Here is a 27590-nt window from a genome sequence, read left to right on the forward strand (position 1 = left end):
GACATTTCATAGGTAAAATCACTGAAGACCAATATTCCCATTACCAAGTGCACTACTTTTAAAGCAATGTCTGTAGTTGTGATTATCTCTTTGATGGTCTATTAATAAAAAGAGAAACCTAAGTTCAATTCTAAATATTTAATAGTGAATAAATGTTCAAGTAAGATGGAGAGGATGAATTATGCTGTAAAAAATCCAGCCAGCTCCGAAAATGGAACAAGTGCTTCCTGTTGAAGTTAAAATGCTTCCCAAATGGGGAAGAATTTAGTAACCATCAATTTCCACTAAAGGTAATAATTGGCTCAGGTCATGATCTCAGGATCATGAGATCAAGCCCCATGCTGGGCTCTGTGCTCCTCAAAGAGTCTGCTTGACATTCCTCTCCCTCTGCCCCTCTCACTCATGCTCTCTCCCTCTCCTTCTCTCTCTCAAATAAATAAATCTTTAAAAAAATGATAATTGGCTTTGCTGTCATTTATCATTAACACTAAATAAACTGACCCATCTTCTGAAGTGACTGTTCACTTAAAAAAAAAAAAAAAAAAAAAAAAGGCAANAAAGGTCAACTTGGGGAAAAAGAAATTGAAGTCAGTGACCAGACTATTCAAAGAAAAAAATGTAGAAAGGAAACTTGGTTGTGGAGTACATAAGTTGGTTTTCGTTTGGCTGGTTTTTTTCCTCCAAACTCTGAAAGAGGGTCCATATCATGAGGTCTTATGTGATTATATAATGGACAATTGATTATTCACAAATTCCTCCTACAGAACAGTTCACCATGATCAATACAAATTTACCAGATGTTAATGGCCTATTCTGAAAGTAGGGACTTCTTCTGTTAGCCTTCCACACAAGAGTCAGAGTCTAGCAAAAGGCCATATTGGTAAAGACCTCGAGTCAATACCACATGTCAGCTGTACACATGTAGAAAGGGAATCACCTTTTCCTTTAACCACAAGAAGAAATGAATGAATTTCTCTATCATTTTTAGTTGCTGTCATGTAACTATAGGATCTTTGCCGTGAGTATTAATTACAAAACATATTGCCACCTGACACACCCACACACAAAATCACATTTAAAATGCACCATATTTTCCTGCCATTCCTCAAAAGGTTGCTTTTCATAGGTAGGATCATTTATTAGTTTTGTTATCTAATTTTATCAGCACCCCCTGCCTTTGCCAAGAGAAGAAACAAAGTTTGATCCTCTCTCTGCACAATAGCTCAACCACCACTAACCAAAACATAACATTAACCAGAGTTGACACATCTTATTGCTAATTTAGATACATACTATTTTTCTTGTACAGAAGAACTTCAAAGCAGTTTGACTCGTAGTTGTCAAAAGTCTGTCTGACTTTCTCAATGGTCTTCTTGTCAGTCAATTCTCCATACATAAAACTGGGAAAAAACAAACAATCCGTTTCAGTTTTGTGTTGCTTTTCAAATGCTACAAAAAATCACATAGTTGTTCTTTTGATTGAGTTTTCAAATTTAGTTACAAAATTAAATGTTGCTCCCACAAAATAAACTAAATTATTGAAACAACATTTTAATCATGGTTGTTAAATTTCTTGCTAAAAGCTAGGTTTAGAAGTTATTTCAAACATATATATGGAGAGCAAGAGAGAGAGAATCAACTTACATAGTTCCTATAGGCACGAATTTCAGTTACTATGATTTAGTAAATGCCACCAGTCTCCCAACAGCACAGTTGCAATTTCAGTTATCATAGTATATTAACTGTAAATAACTGCAGAAAGTATAAACTTGGCTGTTAGCTCCTCAGCCTACAAATCACTAGTAAATAACAGATACACATCACAATCAGTAACCAATCACATCACTTCTCTCAAAGCCCCTCAGTCCCGGTCACGGCACATCTGTTATTCAGTTCATGCACAGACTCAAAGCATGTAATTGTGTTGCCTCCTTGGCTCTCAGCAATAAACCCATGTGACATTTTACAAAAACAGATAATTGAAAGCAGGAATTAGCCATCAAAGATTAAGTCCAGCAAAGAAATGAAAAATGATAATGCTGGAAGGGACGTTCAAATTGAACATAAATAAAGGTATAGATGAAACACAAGACTGTGGCAATGTTGACACTGTTGTCATGTGAGAGACCCTGGACGTGCAGCCAGAGGAACTTAGAGAGGGTGAACTTCTCAACATAAATCAGGAAAGCGATTGTGAGAAAGAGGATCAAGTTTTCCCAGAGGAAGTGATGCCAGTAAAAAAAACTTCACATTAAAAGAGCCAAAGGAGATAGTTCATAATAGTGAGAATACAAAATTAAAACAGTTGTGGTTGATGCAGACTTATGAAGGAGTATGAGCATTTACTAAGAGAAAAAAAAAATGCTCTCTTCATGTCATGCTCTATTATGAGAAGGCAAGTATAATTCAGGTAACTCATGATAGTTTTTTACAAAGAAATGAAATGCTTTAATTCTCAATGTGTCTTAAGTTCTAAATCACAGTGTGTTTGATATGAGTTTTACTATTATTTGCATTCCCCTGCATTTATAATTAACAGTAAGATAGTTTTCAGTGTTTTGACAGACATTGGTAAAGGTCACAGAATAATCATAAATTTTTGCACTGAGTTTTATTTAAGGTTGTATTGCACAATTTCAGTCTGCATGGGCTTTTTTATCCTTCCACACACAAGGATATGTGAAGAGTCCACACTGCACATATAATGCATCAACATTCTCATCAGTTATGAGGATTTTATTAGACAGGTGCAGGTATGGCTAATGGGAGAAAAATAATGGTGAGAAACTGAAGAAGGCATACACTGTTGCCATGAGTGAGAGAACATATAAAACATAGATTAAAAGAGTGAGATTTTACATGCCACAAAAATTTCCCAATGTTTGAAATTATCTGTTTTTCTAAGAGAACCTCACCAAAAGTCTAATACTCTACAAAACAGAACTCAGTCAAGGACTACAAGCCTCTAAAACTCTTCTCGGTATGCTTTCACAATCATCAGTTATGCATCTGGTTTTAGATACATAGTTCTACTAGTTAACATAATTATCCAGAACCTTTCTTCCACTAGAAAAGACCATATGGCACTGCCAGATACCTTGACTAAGTTTCTAAAGGTTCAAGTATATCTTTGTTATTGCTTTTCTTCCAGTTTCAACAAGTTCGCATATTGGCCAAAGGTGAACCCACGTGAGGGGGGGCCTAAAGCTTATACGATCTTAGGGACCCTCTTTAAGAAAATAATATAAAATTATAAAACAAAATTAGGCACAGAGTTTTGGAAGAGAGTCACCCAAGCGAGGGCCCCTGAAGTTTAAGATTCGTTATCTTCATGAGAAATCTGTCCCTGAATGTATCAATCTAGAAAATTTAAAACATGAAAAGCACAGTTGAATAGCAAAATCCAAAAACAGCTAAAGGATTCAATAGCAATGCCATATGACAGCCAGAATTTACAGAGTCATGGCCCATCTTATGATAACACTAACCTAAGCAACTAGAATTCCAGAAACTAAGAAATGCAATAGAGTAAGCTTACCGAAGACTGCCCAATCTGCATTCTGCAATTTCAATTACAGTATCTCTATCTTTTATTTTAAAAAAAGCTCATTATAACAGTAAAATAAGCAAGAGAATCTCAGAATAAAATGACAGATTCTAACTCCATAATCTCAGAGCCAGACTCACAGAGGAAGCCTCCAAGCCTGCCTGTAAAACAGCATTGAAAAACCATTGCTTCTGCCAAAGCCTGAACTCCAGTTCATGACAGTTTCATGAAAATCTCTTGAAAGCATTACACTAAAACTAGAATTACTCAGTTAAAGGCACCCTCCTTGCCCTCCAAAAAAAATAAGACACTACTTTAATACTGTTAATATTTTTTATAGACAGGTGAACTTTTTAAATCAACCAGTTTTTTTTTAATTGACTGTTACTTTTAATCTAAAGATTTGTCAGTAGAAAGAAAACATTAAAAAACTGAAGAAAAAAGTTAAGATAAGGGTAACTAAGCTAACTAAATGTTTATGGTCTTAAAAAGAAAGAAAACAAAAACCATTTTTACTCCTACTAGTAAATGTCAGAATGCTATGACTCAATAAACTAAAACACAATATCCACAACTGGCCAACAGAAAAACATTAAAGAAAAAAAAAAAAGAAAGAAAGCATATATACTATAACAAGCAAGTAAGATAAAAAATTTTGAAAAATTAACTCTAATAGGATTTAAAAATAAGTTACAACTTAAATAAAAAAAACTGTCTTGGAAATTGATATAATAATGTCACTTAATAAAAAATGCAACAAAAGTCTGATTCAGTGAAAATGCTAAAGAGAACATGAAAACAAGCAACTTTTCAAATAACTCTAAAAATTCTATAATATATTCTTCACTAATTTAGTCCTGTCAATGGTAAAATTACCTGTCCTAACAGAGGCACCTTAAGAAAAAAAAAAAAAATCCCAGATTATTACAATCCGAATACTTCCTTAAAAATTAATCTTTTATTTCTTACTGTTTCACTCATATTTTTGTTTTTAAGTTTATTAAACCAAATACATGTGACAGAACACATATTTGAAGTGGTAAAATGCAGCAATTAACTAATAAAAAATATTTTTAAATGAACTCTAAAAGATGCCTGAAATGTAGTATCCATCTTTCCAATGAAAGTCTTTCCATCTGAAGTTGTTCAAACCATACTAAGTCATTGCTTCCACACAGTCTATGAGAATGGCACACTTGTTTATTTGCTCAGCTATTTTACACGTAAATGTTGAGTGTCTTTATCAAGGTTTCCAGCAGCCTGACTCCTAATGGCTGAAGCTCAATGCAGTCCTTGAATGGTTAGTGGAATTTGAAGGAAACCAAGATTTAGAATGGTCATCGGTTTTAGAAACTATATACCTATATAATAATTTTGCACATTTTTATGTATACCATCCATGAATATATAATAGAATATAAAACAATTAGAACTTTAAATTGCTCTCTTAGAATGCCAAGCTGTCCTTAGAGTAATTACAAATGACTTCTACAGCTGCACTGTCATCTAATGGGAAAGGAAAATAAAATTAGATGCTCAGAAGCTATTTAACCCCGCTATAATATTGAGTGGTCATGATATAACAGACTACCACCACACCACTTACAAACTGCATAATTCATGGGCAAGACATATAATTGCTTTGACCTTCAGTTTCCTCATCCGTAAAATGATGATAATGTTCATACCTCAGAGGGTGAGGGTTTTAAAAAGATAATGCACGTGAAGTCATAAGTTATAATGTGCTGTGCAATGGCTGAATTATGACTGGAATGCTTCTTATGGGTGGGGTTAGAAGAAAGCCCCTCCAGTCCCAACCCCACTACTTTCTAGCTCCTCCACAATTCTAGAACAGGGGCTGGGCCATGCTTGCTAATGGGCAGGGTCACTGTGCCTTAAAGGGATACATACATCATTTTGTGTGTCTTCTTTCTTTATGAGCCCATGAGGTTGAAAGCACAAACCCACGCAAGGCCTGCTCCTGAATATTCTGGCCACTTTTCTTGCCACACAACTAACTGGTGGTAAAATTTGGTCCTGGGAGTAAGGGAGAAGTTTTCCTGAAGCCTAGCCTAGGCTAAATCCAGCTTGCCTGAGCACTGGGCAGTATACCTTTCATGTATTTTCTGCCCTAGCACATTTTTAAGGACAGGTGGCCTTGGTTTACAGCACGATTTACTTATTTTTGGATCTCTTGTTCTGCCAACAAAATATCACAAACAAACTTCATTATGCTACCTACCAGCAAGGATGGCTATAAATGTTGACAGATTTCCAAGGGAGAAAGGAACCTTATAAACAAAAAAATATAACCTATTCATGAGTTCTGCCAATCTATCTTAATCTGCTAATGGTCAACAATGCTTGGACTAAAACACCATATTCAGTCACCGCAAAAAGGATAATATTATCTATAGGCTGTAATTCACAGCCTAGCAAATGGTTCATCACAGAAACCACACAGATTGACTTAATGCAGATGGTAAATGTGGTCTCTTGCTCAGAATCAGCCACAAGAATAAAAATTATAACCAAAGTTAATGGGAGAATGGGCTCAAATCTATACAGTCAAAGGATCAAAAAGTAAAAAGCCTGAGAGAGGGGGAGTAAGGAGGAAAATTTACAAACAACACAGCTTTCAAAATCTGAAAGAGGTAATTTTGGAATAAATGAAAGCATTTCTTTATACATTGAATCGTAACCAAAAGGTTTCACAACCCATTAATTTATATGAGCTTAGAAGGATTTAGATAGAGTCATAAATGGTAGATCCATGGCATGTAATTAATGGAAACTAGAGAGAGCACTGGACATCTCCAATCTTTGGAGTGTGACGTCACTGAGGCACCTCTGCTCTCCCAACACTTGCCCTCAGTGCCACTGTGTGAGGCAGAGCCCTCAGCCAGATGGAACCAAACTGACTGACATCCATCATGTGTAATGTGCTCTCACTGGCTGAGATGACCCTGTGTTAATAAAACCACTTGTGAAATACATCCAATAAAGTGCCTCTTAATTGCTCCATTGTCTCATTTGATGGTTCAGAAAAAAGATTATTAATGAGCCTCCCAGAGGGGGAGGGGAAATGTATTTGAAAACATCTATATACTCCAATCCTCCCTACCTATTGCTCTTCTCACCCTTCTAAAAAATAAACAAACAAAAGCAAACAAACAAAAAAACAGAAGGGGCTTTTAAAAATCTCAGGTCCGGTGCCTGGGTAGCGCAGTTGTTAAGCGTCTGCCTTCGGCTCAGGGCGTAATCCCGGCGTTCCAGATTGAGTCCCACATCGGGCTCCTCCGCTGGGAGCCTGCTTCTTCCTCTCCCACTGCCCTGCTGTGTTCCCTCTCTTGCTGGCTGTCTCTCTGTCACATAAATAAATAAAATCTTTAAAAAAAAAAATCTCGGGTCAATCAAAAGTAAAATGCTAACGTGGTTTCTACCTAAACTATGATAGCTTGTCTTGATGTCTTGAATGTCAGGGGTTCTGGGGGTCACGAGATAAGATCAGAAGCTTTTAAATACCCTCCCCCCAAAACCTACAATCTCTTTTAAATATACAATACATTTTGTGTCCTTCAATAAATAGCAAAACAGTCCAAAGGCTTGGAAACGCAATTATTAGACAATAAAATGGACTAGATTTGAAATTCCTTCCAATCCTGAAATGTCATTAGAATGTTTTTCTGAAATTTAGGCAAAACAAAAATGAAATGGTACCTAGCACACATCAGATTTTTAAAAATAGAAATGTAGGAGCAAAATAGAAATGTAGGGGGCACCTGGGTGGCTCAGTTAAGCGTCCTACTCTTGATTTCCGCTCAGGTCATGATCTCAGGGTCCTGGGATGGACCCCCAAGTCGGGCCCCCTGCTCAGCATGGAGTCTGCTTCTCTGTCCCCCTCTGCTCTTTCCCCTGCTCTCTCTCTCTCTCTCAAATAAATACACAAAAAAAATTTTTTAAGGGGCGCCTGGGTGGCACAGCGGTTAAGCGTCTGCCTTCGGCTCAGGGCGTGATCCCGGCGTTGTGGGATCGAGCCCCACGTCAGGCTCCTCTGCTGTGAGCCTGCTTCTTCCTCTCCCACTCCCCCTGCTTGTGTTCCCTCTCTCGCTGGCTGTCTCTATCTCTGTAGAATAAATAAATAAAATTAAAAAAAAAAAAGTCTTTAAAAAAAAAAATTTTTTTAAGTACATACTATTATGTACTATTATGAAGTACAAGGATGTAGGAAAATAGTAACACTCCCTTGTGGCTGCTGAGAGTGGAAGCAGAAAGGTACTCTGGACAGAAATCTGGTAGCAGTTAATTTACACATTCTGCATACATTCTACCACCGAGCAATCCTATTTCTGGGTATAGGGACCGATGATTTTTCACATGGGGACACAAGAAGATGTGTATAAGGATGCTTGTCGTTGAACGTAGTAAACTGTCAGAAGTTGGAGCTCACGACTACTAGAACGGATAATAAAACAGAAGGCTGGGAAGATACTGGAGCACTATACATCAGACATAATGAAACAGATTATCACATGACAATGTAAAAACAGCTCAAAAACTTAATAATGTTGAGTGAAAACAGTAAGAAACTATCAATCTTACTGCATGGTAAGAATTACGTAGATTTTAAAAACAAACACGAAATAACATTTTAAAAAAACACATATTTAATAAACAAATGGAAGATGGATTGGAAAGACACATAGTAAACACAATAGAAGGAATAACTATGGAAAAGGACAGGGGATGGATTAAAGGGGAAAAAAAATAAAAGGCAAGGGGCGCCTGGGTGGCACAGCGGTTAGGCGTCTGCCTTCGGCTCAGGGCGTGATCCCGGCGTTGTGGGATCGAGCCCCACATCAGGCTCTTCCGCTATGAGCCTGCTTCTTCCTCTCCCACTCCCCCTGCTTGTGTTCCCTCTCTTGCTGGCTGTCTCTATCTCTATCAATTAAATAAATAAAATCTTTAAAAAAAAAAAAAAAGAAAGAAAGAAAAGGCAAGAAAAAGAAATAAAATAAAATGGAGACTTTGCCCAGAGGGATCATAATATTATTGGGACAAAGTGGGGAGTAAGTTTAGTTTAATTCCATGCACCTGATCTAATGGGAGACCAACTGGGAAGGGCAAAAAAGGAACAAGGAAATGGAAGAACTAAATATTAGCCTCTTCATGTCGTAAAATCACAATTTAATTTTTTCATTTTCCCAAACAACTCATATTTGAGTATATGAAATGTAGAACATTAATTTTTATCAGTCACTACTTTAATTCATCTAATGCAAGTTGTATAAAAAGATTATTTATTTTTCCACATATAAATGTCATATCGTTTCCTCACAGACTGATGCTCACTGATTGGTAGTTTCGCATTCTGTTATGTTTGCCTAAAACTTCTCATTATTAAAATCAGTAAAATTCTTTGAATGATTTGCAAGGCTAACCTCAGTGTCAAATTAGTTATCTCCACCTAGAATTGCAGTGATTCCAAACTTTATGACTCTTAGCTTTAACAATATATTATATATATATATATATAACACATATAATCTATGTGTGTATATAAACTTTTTCTTTCCTTCTTTTCTTGTTTCCTTGTGCATGATAGTCAAAGGTTTTTATAGATTTATATAGGAAATAGAAAAAAGCCATATGTAAAAAATCAGAATCAGAATGTAGATACTGTTCTGTGAACTATTTTTTTGTTTGCTTGGTTGATTTTTTTTACTTAAAAAATATGTTGTTAGCTTCTTTCAGTGTCTTATCCTTCCAACATATGATTTAGAAAGTTTGACTTTGCCATAATATTTTTTAGCAGACCTACTGGACATTTTGACTATTTCTAGGACTTATTCTTCTAAAAAATGCTGCAGTAAACGTAAAATGGGTAGAGTTTAATTTTAAAAGGGGACAAGGAGGTTTAAAAGGGGAGTGCATTAAAATAAATTATGCCTATAAGAAAACCTAATAATGTTCAAATATCATCTGCTCATGTATCAGATGCTAGTCTTCACTGTTCTGTGAAGGCATTAAACTGGTTGCAATTTTTAGATCAGCAAAATACATTAGGTGTTTTGTGCAATCAAGTAATAATCACTTACGTTAATAACATTATCATTTCAGGGGCACCTGGGTGGCTCAGTCAGCTGAGCAGCTGACTCTTGGTTTCAGTTCAGGTCATGATCTCAGGGTCCTGAGATCAAGCCCCACAAAGGGCTACCTGCTCAGCGGGGAGTCTGTTTGTGGATTCTCTCCCTCCCTCTGCCCCTCCCCCACACTTGCACACACACTCTCTCTTTCTCTCTCAAATAAATAAATAAATCTTTTTTAAAGGGGTGCCTGGGTGGCTTAGTCGTTAAGCTTCTGCCTTTGGCTCAGGGCGTGATCCCAGAGTCCTGGGTTCGAGCCCCGCTTCAGGCTCCTCTGCTGAGAGCCTGCTTGTGTTCTCTCTCTCGCTGGCTGTCTGTCTCTGTGTCAAATAGATAAATAAAATCTTTTGAAAAAAAAAATCTTTTTTAAAATGCTTTAAAAAAAAAGACTATTATCATTTTGAAAATGCCATCTCTAACAATAGTGAAGAAGAACTGGGGGAAGGTTTGCATACTTCTTCCCACAGTGAAAAAGCATAACATAATCCAAAGCTCTCCGCTCTCTCACCCACCTTAAACACCATGACACGTGGGACGAAATACAATAAACAAAAGCATGTTATACAGAAGCATGTGAGACCCAGGCTGGGGTTTATTGCAACGCAAGCCAATCTAATTCAACAAATACAAACACAAAACACTGAGCTGTGTCCTTGGTGCATACGGAAGTGAACAAGATGAAATACCTACCTTAAAGACATTTATAATCTAACACTGGTGGTGGGAGGAGAAAGAAGCTCTTTTAGGGGATAGAATATGCTAATGTAACATGCAGGAATTTTTTTAATGAACCCTTTTGTAGGACACATTGCACATGCCGAGGAAAAGAGACTGGAAGTAGAGGCAGATACATAAAATTAAGAGATGGGAGCAGAACTTCACAATATATCCAGATATGAAGAGGAATATGTCTCAAAAATGACAAAAGCAGTAGCAATGAAAGCCCTGAGGGATAAGGAAAGCTAGTTTAAGGCCAGATGATAATGCCAAATAATGAACCACAAGTGCGTCAGAGGAGGACAATCTTGTTGAAGGCGTCATAAATACCTTCAGGTGGAAGACGGCATCTGAAACAGGCATGGCGCGATGATGGGATGTCCACAGTTCAAAAAGAAGAAATGGGTATGGAAGAATCGACAGTCCCTGGAACTCTCTATAGAGCCTGTTCCATAAGTAACACTTATCATAAAACTCACCTTTTCCTAACCTAAAGCTCACTGAGACATAAGAAAACAGAAAAGCTCAATACAGACCTCAACCTCCCAGAACTTAGAACACACACCTTAGTGGCAGTGCCACTGGGAGCTAATATTCATCCAATGGAAGAAAAAGGCACAAAGACATCAATGCTACCAAAGGCAGTTTCTCCATAAGGGGGGCCACAGTTTTCCATCACTCTTCTTACCAATTGCAGACCTGGGAGTGAAGATTGAATGTGAAAATAACTTTAGAGATAAAAACGAGGGTTGTGGGGACCAGATAAATGAAGGAAGATGTCTGAACAAACTATTTCTCAATCCTGGCTAAGTATCAGAATTGTCTGAAGCCAATGGTTAAAGATACTGCTACCTGCCCCCACCTCCCACCTTGGGGGATTCTGATTGAAAACATGATTCCCAGAGGTGAGGTCTGGGAATCTATGTGGCGCAAAACCTCTCCAAGTGATTCCTATGTGTAGTCAGGTTTAGACTCACTGGCATAATATGAAATCCCTGGCTTCCATGAAGATGCAGGATATATAATTTTTTTTTCAGAAATATATAGGAAAAAAGACAAATAAATCACTGTATTTCCCTGGGCAAGTCCCTAAACATAGCTCTACCTCAGTTTTCTGCTCTGAAAAACAAAGGATTTGGAGTAGAAAATAATTTAGATCCCTTATAGTTCCAAAATAACATGATTTTGGTGCTTAGTTAAGTGAGAGCCTTGAAGAAAAATTAACTCAAGGAAAAAACATCCCATCTGGCCTTACTGAAATATTGTGGACAAGTTTTTGGATCTAAATTGGTTCCTTTATAGAATTTCCTTTTCTTTTATATATGATCTTTTTTCATAATACTCTCTTTAAACTCACAGATACGGCATATTTTAGAAAGAATTGTTATAAATAATGTAAATGCCAGATTCTGTTTTACATAAGCCAAACAAAATAGCAACAGTACAATGTACCAACATTACAAAGTACATGTGATTTTCACAGGATATAAAAACTTCATTTTGATGCTCTTTAAATGTTCATGAATTATGTCCTACTTGGTTGGGGGCTGTTTACTCTGTTCAAGACAGTTTTAGCAGCTCAGGAAGTGCTGATGCCATCAGTGGTTCTCTGACAGAGGATGCTCCTTTGATCACTCAGCACCTAGAATAGTTCGTGGCTCATCGTATAGCCAAAAAATACTTATTGCATGAATTAATAGATTTACAGATGTGCAAAAATCTTTTTCTTTGCATAAGTTCCCCCCAATGGCTCTTAAACTATGTATTTCCACTGACAATCTAGTCTCCTTAATATTCTAATACAATTTTTACTCTACAGTTTTTATACGTGACTAAATAGATTCTGGTATCAATGGGGGGAGGGGGGACAACAGTCTCCACACCAACAAGCAATTCTTGGGACACCAGCTGGTTGTATCACCAGCTAGACCCCAAGACCTGATCTTTACTGCCCACCTGCTTGTACTCACCGATCTTTCTCCCACGTTTTTCCTTAAGCTCTTCCTTGTAGCTTGTCTCTTAACTCAAGCAAATGGAAAACAAAACCGTCCCTCCAGCGAAAGCGGCTGCGCTGACCAGACCTCCAGCCCGCCAGCCACACGCCCCAGTTTGAGCGTCACCCCTGACTCGCGCCTGCGCAAATGGACCACGGAGCGCCCTCTGGAACGACCCACCACTACCTTCACCTCATTATAATTCTAAAATCTCTGCCCTTGGAGGAGCACAAGCCTCATTTACATAACATACAATGTGCATATAGGCATGTTTTTCGTGACCTTATGCCCACCTGTACATTGGAAGACAAGACTTCCCTAACTATTCATCCTAACCGTAAATTAAAGGAATCTCTTCACCCTCGCTCTGCGGAGTCACGGCTTTGGAAGCCATTCCCCGTGATGTTCTTATTTGCTGCAAATACAGTTTTCGGTTTCTGAGTCACCGAGGAACGAACTCACATTGGTTCAGTCTCAGTTGTCCTATAATTCAACTGAATTTTCTATCCAAAGATAGCATAACTCCACGGGTTAAAGGTTCGGTCCTACAAGACCGCCCCCCACCCCCACTCAGTTGAAAGCACAAGTTGATACCTGTACTTCTGACCTACCAACTACAGACTGGAGGTTTCCACAACCTTCTTGGGTTTGATTAATTTGCTAGGGCAGCACACAGAGCTCAGAGAAATATTTTACCTACTAGATCACTGGTTTAGATCAAGAAGCGCTGATGCCATCAGTGGTTCTCTGACAGAGGTTGCGCCTTTGATCACTCACTTGGTTTATTATAAAAGATATAACTCAGGCATAGCTAGATCCAGGAGATGCACAGGCAAGGTGTGGGGGAAAGCACGGAGTTAAATGCTGTCTCCAGGTGCTCCACTCTCCCAGCTCCTCCACACTCTCGCCAACCCAGAATCTCTCTGAACCCTGTCCTTCCGTATTTTTATGGAGGCTTCACTACATAGTCAGGACTGATTAAATCCTTGACCACTGGCAATTAATTCAACCTCCAGCCCCGTCCCTTCCCTAGAGGTTGGAAGGTTGAGGGGCTGGAGTCCTGAAAGCTTCAACTCTCCAATCACCTGGATGGTTCCCCAAGGCATAGCCTCCATACTAAGTTTACTTAAGGGCTTTCCAAAGGTCTCCATTAACATAATAAAAGGCACTTTTATCGTTCTTATCACAGGAAATTCTAAGGGTTTTAAGAGACCTGTGCCAGGAACCATGTCAAAAACCAAATATATATTTCTTATTATAAATAAATCCCAATATCACAGAAAGTATAAGCACAGGATTTTCCCCTTATCTGGGGAGGATCCATTCTAAGACACCCCCCCCTCCACTGTGGATGTCTGAAATCGTAGATAGTACCTAACACTCTATAAACTGTTTTTTTTTTCTATACATACATACCTATAATAAAAGTTTAATTTATAAATTAGGCAAAGGAAGATATTAATAATAACTAATTATAAAATAGAACAATTATAACAATATACTGTAATAAAAATTAGGTGAGCGTGGTCTCTCTCTTTCTCTAAGCATCTAATTGTATTGTACTCACCCTCCTTGTGAAGATGTGAAATGAGAAAATGCAGGAGCATTTTCATAGGAAATAGCATAGCATTTCACAGGAAATGAGAGGCAGTGAGGTGAATGATGTAGGCATCAGAAGGAAGAGCTTCTGCTCCTGGAAGTGGTGAACTGTGGATAACAAACTACTGAAAGCATGAAACCACAGAAAACAAAACCGCAGGAAGCAAAAACCACAGGGAAGCAAAACCTGGGTCGAGTAGACTACTGTCAGTTTAGCCTTTAGCCACATTCAGCATTTACTTAAATTTTACAGAAGATTCCTGAGCTGTTCTATTACCTACCTGCAAGTGCTGCTTTTCTGCATGACGTCAGCTCGATGATAGCCAGAAAGTTTGCAAAAACCGTCATTACTATAAACTACAGGCCAATCCACAATCTGGGCATTTCCCAGTAAGAAACTCGATTCTAAAGAAGAAAGAAGGAAAAAGGAAGTTTTTTATCTTCATTTAACAATGTACTTCTTTCAAGTAAATAAAAAGACAAATTTATAGACAAATGCAACTATGGCTTGTTAAGGTACAAATAATAAAGCCTATTCTTAAGATTGACATAATCAGTTTAGCATGATTATCAAATGAGATTTGCAATAAGTACAAGATTTGCATACAAAAATCTGTTGGAAAAAAAAAAGCCAGTTTATAATACCTTGTTGCATTCAAGTATATTCTAAGCTATGAAAAGCAAGTATGGTTAATATTATGTAAATGTTAATGACTATGATAATTACACCTAAAAACAGAGTAATTTATTAAGATTAGAGCCAGAGTCACTTCTCCACTAATTGAGAAAACTTAACTTGATAATATTAAGGCAGTTTGTATGACTGCTCCAAAAATTCTATTGTAATTTTGACATCATGGGACAAATTCCCCATTAAATTGATCTTGAGAAGTCTAATTTAAAATAACATTGAAGAGGGGCGCCTGGTGGCTCAGTTGATTAAGCTTCTGACCCTCGGTTTCATCTCAGCTCCTGATCTCATGCGTCAGGAGATGGAGCCCCACAGAGGGCTCTATGCTCAGTGGGGAGTGTGCTTGAGATTTTCTCCCTCTGCCCCTCCCCCCACTTGCTCACGTGCTCTCTCTCTCTCAAATAAATAAATAAATCTCCAAAAAAAAATTTAAAATAACATTGAAGATTCCTTTTTTAAAATAAAATTATGCAAATATATTATTTTCAACCACATTCCACACAGAATTTGTAAACTATCATTGTTGTAAATAAAAGGAATGTCTCTGGTCTATTTTGGATGGAGAATTGACTTGGTTTCGGTATAAAATAAAACATAATAAAAACAGGGAGGTAAACCATAAGAGAATCTTAAATATAGAGAACAGACTGAGGATTGCTGGAGGGCACGTGGGTGGGGGGATGGGCTAAATGGGGGAATGGGCATAAGGAGGGCACTTACTGGGATGAGCACTGGGGATTATATGTAAGTAATAAATCACTAAATTCTACTCCTGAAACCAATACTACACTATATGTTAACCAACTTGAATTTAAATTTTAAAAAATTAAAACAAAAAATAATCTTTTGATATCAACCTCGATTAAAAATCGAATATTTAAAAAGAGTAAATTTTAAGGGAATACTATACTTCAAAAATTCAAAATACCAAAAATATCTCCTTTGAACTCATATTCAAAATAGTGTCCTAAAAGGGAAATTAAGTTATGAGTTTAAGACTTTAAGTTTAAATTCTGACTCAAAGTTGGTCTTCATAAAAATAACGATGCAATTCAACATTTACTAAGTAGCTGCTAAGTAAAAGGCACTACTCTGGGTCAAACAATAGGATAGAATAAAGACCAATAAAACATACACTTTACTCTCAAAAAAATTTACATGTTAAGAAAAATAAATATGTAACAACCAATTATAATTTATCAGAATAGATGCTAAATCTAGAAGCATTGGACAAAATATGGCAAAAATCTGTTTCAAGGTACTAAAAACAACCAAAAGTAGACAGAAACTGGAAAAAAAAAAGACAAACCCTTAGGAAAAAAAGAGATACATTAAATAAGATACTCATTTAACTGTCCATTCCCCAGAGAGCAAATTTCTAGTTTATACAGATCCTTGGTGGTAGAGCTCAAGCAGAAAAGTCTTATGGGACTAAATAGTCAAAAGTCACAATTTAGGGCTGCTAGACCGGCTTGAAGTGGAGGGGGAGATCCTTTAACATATGGAGCTGTAAACCTGTATACAAATTTACCTCAAATTCTTCTCTGTGATCTGAACTATGCATGCACAAAATGAGACTACAAGAAACCTGTCTACTCTAGCAATGACTACAAGGCAGGAGGTAAGCAGAAATTTCACCACCTTTCAAGGCTAGAAGATAAATTTTTAAGTTCAAGTCCTATCAAGCTAGAGTAGCTTGGTAGATACCTCAAGTTCTCCATTTAAGCCACAGAAGGTCATGCTTTAGAAATAAGAAACAAGTCCCAGGATAATGGGCTATAACCTGGGACTAAGATTAAAAATTAGAAAATACATTAACGCTAAAAAAAAAAAAAAAAAGCTAAAATCATGATCAAGGAAACCCACCAGTAATTTACCTACTCTCTACAATGTATGAACACAGTGTCCGGTATACACCTAAAAACTATTAGGCATGCAAGGAAACAGAAAACTTTTATGATAATCCAGGGAAAAAAATAAACAATAGAGAGGTCAATATGGGAACACAGAAATTAACAATATAACCTCTGGCATAAAAAATTTATTGGATAGGTTTAACAGTAGATTGAACACTAAAAACGAACAGTTTAAAGACATATCAATGCAAGTGATTCCAAACTGAAGCAAAAAGAGAAAGAGATTAAAAGATGTTCCATAGGACAATACCAAGCAGTCCAAACATATGTAGTTGAGTCCGGGGGAAAAAAAAGACAGAATAGGGCACAAACGTTATGTGAATAAAAGATGACTAAAATTTTTCAAATTGCATGAAAAATAACAACATAGAGATCTTAGTTCATAAACCTCAAGCAAGATAAATGCAAACAAAGCCACAGTAGAAAGATGGGCAACCGTAAAGCTGAAAATAAAAAAGAAGGGGAAAATTCTTTCAAACATCCAAAGAAAAAAGATTATTTAAGTATGTTTCGAAAGTATTGGGGAAATAATAATTACAGCATACATTCATGAATAACACAGATGACCACAAAACAATAAAATGACATCTATAAAATCTCGAGGGGAAAATATTTATCAACCTAGATTTTCATGTAGAGCAAAGGTATCCTTCAAAATCGAAGGCAAAATAGACACATTCAGAAGCAAAACAGAAAGAATTCATTGCCAGCAGAATCACAGTAAAATAAATGTGGTAGGTGTTTTAGCTGAAAAGAAAAAAAATCAAAATAATAATGATGACGACACTCACAAAAAATGTCAAGAAGGTAAAAACAAACAACTGGTAAGGCAAACAGAAAGCAAACCACCATGGGCATCTGGGTGGCTCAACAGGTTGAGCGTCCAACCCTTGATTTTGGCTCTGGTCATGATCTCGAGGTCATGATCTCAAGGTGTCATGGGATAGAGCCCTGCATTTGGCCCCACACCCAGTGGGGCGTCTGCTTGAGATTCTCTCTCTCCCTCTCCATTTGCCCCTAGACAAAAAGAGAGCTGTCCATGCTCATGAATTGAAACTGAATATTTTTAAGACTTCAATTCTCTGCAAATTGATCTATAGATTCAATACAATCCCAATGAAAATACCAATAGGCTTTTTAAAAGTAATTGACAAAGTAATCATAAAATGTTTATGAAAGTACACATTATCTAAAATAATCCAAAATAAAACCTGAAAAAGAAGAATCAAGTTGGGGAAACATACAACCAGATTAAAAAGTTCAGAGATAGACCCTCACATGAATAGTAATTGATTTTTTGCCAAAGCAGTTTAATGAGTAAAGAAAAGTCTTCTCAATGAACTGTGCTAAAACAACTATATATCCACATGAGCAAAAATTGAACCACGACTGCTACCTCACACCACACACACACACAAACAATTTAAAATGGGTGATTGAACTAAACAGAAAGGTGAAAACTAAAAAGAAAATAGAGGAGAAAATCTTTGCCACTCTAAGGAAGATAAGAATTTCTTAGATAAGACTCACACAGCAATCACCATAATAGAAAGTGTTGATAAATAAATTAGACATCATCAAATGAAAATCAGCTCCTCATTCAAGGACATTGTCAAAAAAGTGAAAAGGAAATCCACAGACTGAGAAGAAATACTTACAATACAGGTATCTGAGAAAGAACTCCTATCCAGAATATACCCAAAAATCCTACAAAAAGACAAATGACCCAATGAACAAAATGGGCAAATGACTCAAACAGACATTCCCCAAAAGAAGATAAATAATGGCCAAAAACCATAAGAATAAGATGCCCATCATCATCAGACATCAGGGAAATACGAATTAAAAGCATAATGATATATCACTCCTCAACCACTAGGATGGCTATAAAGGTTAATAATACAAAATGTTGATGAGAATGTGAAACAACTGAGACTCTCTGTAAAATTATTAATGAGAATATAAAATGGAAAAATCCCTTTGAAAAATAGTTTCTTATAGAGTCAACGATGACCCAGAAATTTCTTTCTTAGGCATTTATTCAGTAAAATGAAAACATACATTAACAATAAGACTTGTAGAAAATGTTCACATCACATTTATTCATAGCAGCCAAAAACTGAAAACAATGCAAATGTCCATCACAAGAGACTGGATTAAAAATTGTGACATATTCATACAAGAAAAGCTACTCAGCTCTAAAATGGAACAAACTACTCATACATGCAACAACATGGATGAATCTGATATACATTATAATGATTGAAAGAAGCCAGGAGCTATAATTTCATTCATCTGAAGGTTAAATACAGGCAAAGCTAATCTATGGTGATAGGCATCAGAGCAATAATTGCTAAAGGGAACGGGTAGGGGAACTGACAGGAAAGAGGAAAAAGGAACTTTCTGGGGAAGGACATTTTTCTCCATCTTTATAGAGATAAAAGTTACATAAGTGTATACATTAATCAAAATCAATTGAACTGTACACTTAAGATTTGTGTATTTTATCACATATAAATTAACTACCTCAAATTTAAAAGAAAACACAAAGAAGACAAAAGACCAGAGATTCAGAAGTTTTAGGAAAACTGTGAAATGAACCTTAGCTACAAGGACAGTAATACTACCTTTTCTTGTTACATAGGGTGGTTAAAGTAGAGATTAAAATGAGCTTCCCACAAAAAATGCTTCATAAAGTATAAATTCCTCTATAAATATATGACATTTTCATTTATATATAGCATCAAGTATAGTTATAATGTGATCATCGAAAATAACTTTTCTCCTCTTAGCCCAGGCTGGGTCCTACTCAGTTTACTCCCGCTAACCCATATGTTCTCCACTTCATGCCTAGCAGCTGTGCAGTCCATTCAGCTACATGGTCTCCCTGCCTCAACTGATCTTGTTTGTCACACTACTGTTCACTTGTCCCCCCAAATCCCTGCCTCCATCCTACCACTCCTCATCCAGATCAAGACTCCCAAGTGCTTACATCATCAGATTCTCTCCCAGACTTAGAACTCTTAGAGAGCTTCACTCTCCCTACTTATACAAACATACTTCTCATTATTTCTAAAGTCCATACTATTGCAGTTAAGTCAGTTTTCTCATTATGGCCCCAAAATATGCTCACCCATGATGTCTATTATCCACTTGAAATGCTTTCCCCCATCCCTTTACCTATTAAAACCTTTCAGAACCAGCTTGCTGTACCTTGTCTATGACACATTCAATGAGTACCACTCAGCCTACCTCCCCCTCTGGTTACCCTCATGTCTGTCTCCAACTCTTCACTGGACAAACTTTCCATAAAAGTTGTCTATTCTAATTTTTTCCATCTTCTCAGCTCCTATTCACTTGACTCACTCCTATCTGGTTCTTTCTTTACCACTCCAGGACAACCAAGATCACCAATAACCTTTCCATGTCACCAAACCCAAAGGATGTTTTTTTATCATCTCACTTGACAATTCAGAAGCGCTGGTAACCACTCCCTCTTTAAAATTTCTTGACCCTTAGCTTTTATAAAATGACTTTCCCCCAGTTCTCTGAATCGTCCTCCATTTTCTTTGCAGGTTCAACATTGTTTATCCAGTGAGTATATATTAGAGTTTCTCCACATGAGTTCCTCTTATACTTCACCTGCTTTCATGGGTTCAGTAACTCATAAATTTACATCTCCAAAAACAACCTGTTTTATAAACTCTAGAACTTGAGATCCACTATGACCTACATATACTCTTAGATATCTTAAATGGACCTCAATATCTTAGACAATGTAATTACCATCCATGCAATTATGTAAGCCAGAAATCTGGGAGCCATCTTTCAACATCTTTCTCATTATCCTTATATCTAATCCATCACCAAATCCTATTAATTTTATCTCCTCAAACTTTCAAATTTCTCCATTTCTCTGGATCCTCACTATCATCTCCCAAATCCAAGCTTCCATCACCTCTCCCCCAGATCACTCCAACAGCTATCAAATTGATTTACACCAACCTTCTCCAAGATTTCTTCAAAGGATTGTCCACACTGAAGCCAGAGAGGGCTTTCCAAATTTCCAATTGGATCATGTTCTCTCCCTGCTTTTATACCTGTCAATAGCTTAAAATGGCTCTCAGAATGCTCAAATCCTTGCCATGGCCTCTGATGACTTCAAAGTCTGTCAAATCAGCCACAGTCAAATTTTTCTTATATTATTGTAAGCTTCAAGATTTCTTCCAACAAAGGACCTTTTACTTTGCCATTCTCTCTGCCTAAACACCATTCTTTTCCTCACTTATCTGACTGACACTTGCAGTTATTTAGATCTTAACTCAACTGTCAGCACCTCTGTAAATCTTTCCCTGACCTTCTGACCAGGTCATACCTAATAATTTTAGACATGATGCACCTCTTCCTCAGTTACAATTTTATACCTATTTGTGTTATGATCTGATGAATGCATATCTGCCTGTTGGACTGTAAGCTCCGTAGGACAGAGCCTATGCCCATTTTGGTCCTATTTGATCCCTCTGTACCTAAGACAGTGTCTGGTTCATAGTGGATGCTTGCTTGTTGGTTGGCTATATCAATAAACAAAGGAATTAATGTATTCATGCAGGGATCTCTTTTTATACCATTGGTATCATGAAATTTAGTATGCATTGTCTCTCTAAATACTTCATATATACTACTTTTAACTTCTCAGATAATATAGTCATTAGGATTATGAATTTTGTGCCTACTGTGCCCAGAAGAGTTGCAATATAGTAATTATTGATTGATTGAAATAATTGCCTCTATCCCAGGAAATAGAAAACAAATCTTCTAAAAAATAACTAATATAAACATGAAAGGTCCTACTGAGAGAGGGTTTCTCTCCCCCAGAAACTAAGCAAACCAGTGTTTTCAAACTTTTTTAAGTTGAAGCTCATAGTAAGAAATTAATTTTATATAGTATCTCAAAATGTGTTTGCACAGGTACACACACGTACCTACACAAACACACAACTAAAAAAAATTCTCTGACAACACTTACTACCTGAGATGTCCTCCTTTTTTATTCTATTTCAGTTTTTTACTGTGCTTGTCAGGACCCATTAAATCAATTTTATATGCCAAAGTAAGGGTATATCTCATAATATCCTTAATATCCCCAAAGCCTTGCAGACCTCCCTCTGTCATAAACAGGCTTGTTTTCAAGACATTTGTTAGGATTTGGATCAGGAGCCCTCTAATTGCTCCTACTTAATTCTGCTATTAAAAATGTTAAACTGCTCCCACCATACCATTTTCAATAACTCTACAGTGAGAAAATTAGACTCCAGCTCAGTAGGGCCTAACTATGATTATTCATTTATTGTTGATATATTATTTCACTTATACTCTAGTAACTCTATGTAATAACATAATTAAAGTAACCTTTAGTGGAGCCCGAACTCTGTGCTAGGCATTGGGACAGATGTCATGTCTGTTCTCTCTAACCTGGAAAACAACTCCATCCTGCAATGAGTCAGAGACTCACCAAGCCCAGATTCCCCAGGAACAGCAACTAGAAAACAGGTTCCCTAAATTCTAATTCTTGACTGAGATATTTGCAAATTCAAACTTTTTCTAGGTGAAATTGTGTCTTTTTTTTTTCTTGTAACGGAAGAGTAGGAAGTCCATGAAGAAGTCCTAAAGCAACTCACTGCAGGCAGGATTTAATTCTCATATTAGCTTGGAGGCAGAGTTGTTTAGGGGAAAAAAAAAAAACACACCAAACATAGAAGTTGGAATCAATCCCATTTTTCAAAATATATAACTTGATTTTAGCCAATAATCATAGAATATGGACTATTCAGATATTTGCCAGCTACATACTAGAGTATTTGCTCACAGGTTCAATCAGACCCAGCAACTCAGAAGAAAGTTTTTTGAACCAACTTAAAGTTTAAACAGATAGTCTAGGAAATATGGTGTCCATTCATCTTTGTGATTCGAGCTGGATTTTATTCATTTAGACCATCAGGGTAAAGTAACTATGTGTTCACTAGGCCTTACCTCAAGGTCCTAATAATCGTGCATTAGCAATATGTGCTCTGGGTCTATGGAGGACAAGCATAAGACTTGCTTTTATCATTTCTGAATGTTTTATAAAACCATAATTGAGAAAATCAGCCACAGTGCCAGGGACTTCATATAACAGGTCATCAACTGGTAAATACTCATAACAATCAAATCACCACAAGGAGCCCTGTCCCCAAACGTCCTGCCAGCACTTGGATCCCCTCTCAATACTGCCAAGGGATCTACTCTGAAAAACCGCACACACAAACTAGAGATACCAATACCTACAAGCCTGGGTAATTTATGGAGATGAAATAGAGTAATGCAAGCAAAATTTTTATAAATCAACTATTGGAGCAAAAAGTCTTTGCAATACTGGGTGTTATATGCAACTGATAAATTATTGAACACTATACCTGAAACTAATGACGTACTATAAATTGGCCAACTGAATTAAAATTTTAAGAAAGTCTTAGGGGCGCCTGGGTGGCACAGCGGTTAAGCGTCTGCCTTCGGCTCAGGGCGTGATCCTGGCGTTATGGGATCGAGCCCCACATCAGGCTCTTCTGCTATGAGCCTGCTTCTTCCTCTCCCACTCCCCCTGCTTGTGTTCCCTCTCTCGCTGGCTGTCTCTATCTCTGTCAAATGAATGAATAAATAAAAAATCTTTAAAAAAAAAAAAAAGAAAGTCTTAATAAACTAATAACTGCTATTATTTATTATGTATAAGACTCTTGTACAACTATGTCATATATGCAAAGAGAGCTTTCTGTGTGTGAGTTCTGTATATGTATGTACAAGCAAAGAAGTAGAAAAAACACAAATATTTAAATGTTGACCCTGCAAACCAAAACCTACAAAATCGTATTTGTCACTGAAAGCTAAACTACAAAATACAATATTAGGAGGAAGGAGAGGGACAAAAGGAGGGGAAACAGATTTCCTTTTCATGTCAAAGGCTAAATTAGATGAAAACTGGTAAATATTAAATAGACTGTCCAGGATTTTCCTTTGGATATTTGTCTGTTTGTTAATTGAAACATAATTTGTGTATTTTAAATATTCATACAACTGTTCCATTTCCCTATAGTCATGAAAATTACTGTTTCAGTGAATGTGAAATCTGGTATTATTAACAAACATTAAGAACAGGATAGCAAATTAATTAAAATTGCTTCCTGGAAAATTTTTATTTCCTTTGGCTTTAAAACGTGGTGGGGAAAAGCAGTCTGGCTACTGACAGATAACTTCTCTGCAAAGGAGGTGAGTTGGAAATCTTGAAAGTGAGACCAGTTTCAAAAGTTTTGGAAACACAGAGCTATTAGGGAAATTGCCCAGAATTCTTGGTGACTACCACCATCCTCATTGTTCTGAACTGAATATTTGTGTCCTCCCAAAATTCATACGTTAAAACCCTACCTCTCAAGCAAAGGCATTGGGAGGTAGAGCCTTTGGGATGTGGTTAGGATTCGATGAGGTCATGAGGGACTTCACCCTTGTAAGAGTCACAAAAGAGTTTGCTTCCTCTGCTCTGCTCTCCACCATGTAAGGACACAACAAGAAGCCAGCTGTCCACAAGCAGGACGAGGGTTCTCACCAGAACACAACCGTCCTGGCACCTTGATCTCAGACTTCCAGCCTCCAGAATTGCGAGAAATAAATTTCTGTTGTTTAGAAGCCACCCAATGTATGCTATTTTGTTAGAGTAGTCCAAATAGATTAAGACATTCCTCAACCAATCTTGACAGGAAACCAGTTCTGATTTGTCCTCACAGCTCTTAGCACACCAAGAGCCATGAATTCTGGAAAATTCAGCCTTCTTGGGATCCAGACTATTTCAGTCCTTGAAGATGTTTGCAAGCATTTCCTGTCTGAATGATTCAAATACACAGTATGTGCCTACATGAGGGGCCTAAGAATCAGGTCATTATCCCTATTCAGTGTTAGCAGTCCAGTACAACATTTCAGAAGCTCTAATTCTACACGAATAGATTCTTTTTTTTTTTTTTAAGATTTTGTCTATTCGAGAGATAGAGAGAGAGAAAGGAGGAGGAGGAGCAGAGGGAGAGGGACAAGCAGACTCTGCACTTAGCACAGAGCCCGATGGGGGACTCAATCTCAGGACCCTGAGACCATGACCTGAGCTGAAATCAAGAGTCTGATGCTTAACCAACTGAGCCACCCAGGTGCCCCATACACGAGCAGATTCTTGACTGAATTTCTGCAAGAGGCTAAGTCTTAAAACATCTCCTATTCTTTTAAGACCATCCAGTATTTTCTCAGAAATGGACATGAAATAAATCAAGCACTCTTCTCTCGTGGGTTAGAAGGTCAAAAAATAAATCGCAAGACCCTGATTCAAAATGACCCAGTAGGGATCATTATGTGTTTCTCCCAATTTTGACTGCACATTTCATTGGGATGGAGACTGAGGAGCATTGGAAGGGGCCCAGGAGTTATTCATTCCAGGCCTCATCCCTCAAAGATTCTGTTTTAATAGGTCTGGGGTGAGATCCAGGCATCAGTATTTGTTTTTAAACTGTCTGCGGTGGTTCTAATGTGCGGCCAGAGTGGAGAAGGACTCATCTACTGCAATAATCCCCAAATACTGGTGGTTGCAATAGAATCCTGTCATGAGTGTCAAAAATGTCAAAAATACAGATTGCTAAATTCTAATGCAGACACACTGAGTAGAATCCCTCAAGATGGAACACAAAAATATAGCCTCTGAAGGAAAGTCCCATGCTCAGCCAGGTTTAGGGAACTGACCTAGTACTTCGCTACTCAAAGTGTGGACCAATACCACCTGGACATTGCTACCAGTGCAGACTCTGGGACCCGCCACAGACCTGATGAATCAGGTCTTGTTAACAAGATCATCAGGTGATCCTCAAGCTCACGAATGCATTCATCCTTCTTTTCATGGACAAGAAAGCAGGCCTGGAAAGTTAAAGGACTCAGTGCACACACGAAAAGAGTGTCTGGTGGGGGACAAACACATAGCAAGGCCTCACTGTCTAAGACTTTCTATCACATCACAGTGTATTTCTGAATTGCTATCCAAGCTTTTGTTTTGCTTTGAATATAAAGGAAGCACTTCCTCTTTAAAGTGCCATTTCTTCAGATGTAATAGGAAAATAACCACATTCTACGCCAACCACATATTAATCCCATTCTTAAAGGCGATCGTATACAAACTATGAGGTCAATAGTCCCGACTGATAAAAATTTCTCAAAGAAGAGAAGTTATATTTGGTCAGTGACAATAGAAAAGCATTGGAGATATTCCTTCCCTTTCTACAGCAATTCCAGGAAAAAATGACATCCTCTGAGCTTCCCCAACACCACCTGTATCTGGCATGATTAGACAGTTTTTTAAAATTTTTTTTGTTTTATTTTGTTTTTATGAAAATTAAACCTTCTGTGGTCCAGAAATTCCATGGACATGAACAAGGTGAAACACCTTTTGGAGGATTATCACAGACTCTCTCTCTCTCTCTCTCCTTCCCTCCCTCTTCCCTCAACTTTCTTATGCAAGTTACCCTAGAGAGATGAATTTCAATGCACTAACACAAAGAAGTTTTCAGATATTTTAGGAAGTGATGAGACACACAAAAGAGTTATAGAGTACTAATGAGGAGAGACGATATCAAGTGGGGGTGAGAAAGAGAAGGTACTTCACAAAAGAATCCAGAAACACTGAAGGAAACACTTTCACTGATGTATAGTTTTTCCAGAGTCTGGGTTTGCCTCTAAAGACAATCAACAGGATTTTCTCTCCGACTATGTTCATTTCATCCTAACTTTGGAGAAACCCACCGCTCAGAAGCCAGCACTGACATTCTGAAAGCCTTATCACCCCAGCACAGGGCTCCTCCAACAGAGGTTCAGTGCAGGTGGAAGTCCAGAAAACTCGCTGAGAGCTTTTTCAATTTGCTCTCCAGATCCCCTGGGCCTTTGTGAAGAAGGACTGAGCACAGGTACTCACAGCTCCAAGTAACACCTCACCCTCCAAATCTCATGATCCAAAGAGCTAAAGAACGCACAGACCAAAAATCAGTGACTTCAAAGAAATGGAAAAACATTCCACGCTCATGGATTGAAAAACAAACACTGTTAAAAAGTCTAGAAGACCCAAAGCAATCTACACATTTAGTGCAATCCCTATCAAAATACTGCCAGCATTTTTCACAGAGCTAGAACAAACAATCCTAAAATTTGTATGGAGCCACAAAAAAGCCCAAATAGCCAAAGCAATCCTGAAAAAGAAAAACAAAACTGGAGGCATCATGATTCTGGATTTCCAGTTATATTATAAAGTAGCAGTCATCAAGACAGTATGGTACTGGCACAAAAACAGACACATAGATCAATGGCTCAGAATAGTGAACCCAGAAATGGACCACAACTCTATGGTCACCTAATCTCCAACAAAGCAGGAAAGAATATCCAATGGAAAAAAGATAGTCTCTTCAACAAATGGTTTTGGGAAAACTGGACAGCAACATATAGAGGAATGAAACTGGACCACTTTCTTACACCATACACAGAAATAAATTCAAAATAGATGAAAGACCTAAATATGAGACAGGAAACCATCAAAATCCTAGAGCAGAACACAGGCAGCCATGGAAACTTCTTTCTAGACACATCGCCAGAGGCAAGGGAAACAAAAACAAAAATGAACTATTGGAACTTCATCGAGATAAAAAAGTTTCTGCACAGCAAAAGAAAAAATCAACAGGGGCGCCTGGGTGGCACAGCGGTTAAGCGTCTGCCTTCGGCTCAGGGCGTGATCCCGGCGTTATGGGATCGAGCCCCACATCAGGCTCCTCTGCTATGAGCCTGCTTCTTCCTCTCCCACTCCCCCTGCTTGTGTTCCCTCTCTCGCTGGCTGTCTCTATCTCTGTCGAATAAATAAACAAAATCTTTAAAAAAAAAAAA

The 27590-nt window shown here is 37.5% G+C and overlaps 1 protein-coding gene across 1 annotated transcript in view; it reads right to left on the minus strand.

The window, feature by feature from the left end:
* The window catches only part of KCNH5 (potassium voltage-gated channel subfamily H member 5), a 277609-nt gene that overhangs the window by 235469 nt on the left and 14550 nt on the right, over positions 1–27590 (minus strand). Inside the window, exons 2-3 of the mRNA XM_002914166.3 lie at positions 14285–14408; positions 1294–1400 (exon numbers count right to left, since the gene is read on the minus strand). Of these exons, the coding sequence (XP_002914212.1) occupies positions 1294–1400; positions 14285–14408 (231 nt within the window). The remainder of the gene's footprint in view (positions 1–1293; positions 1401–14284; positions 14409–27590) is intronic.

Source organism: Ailuropoda melanoleuca, chromosome 14 (assembly GCF_002007445.2).
Source record: "Ailuropoda melanoleuca isolate Jingjing chromosome 14, ASM200744v2, whole genome shotgun sequence".
Taxonomy (NCBI): Eukaryota; Metazoa; Chordata; class Mammalia; order Carnivora; family Ursidae; genus Ailuropoda; species Ailuropoda melanoleuca.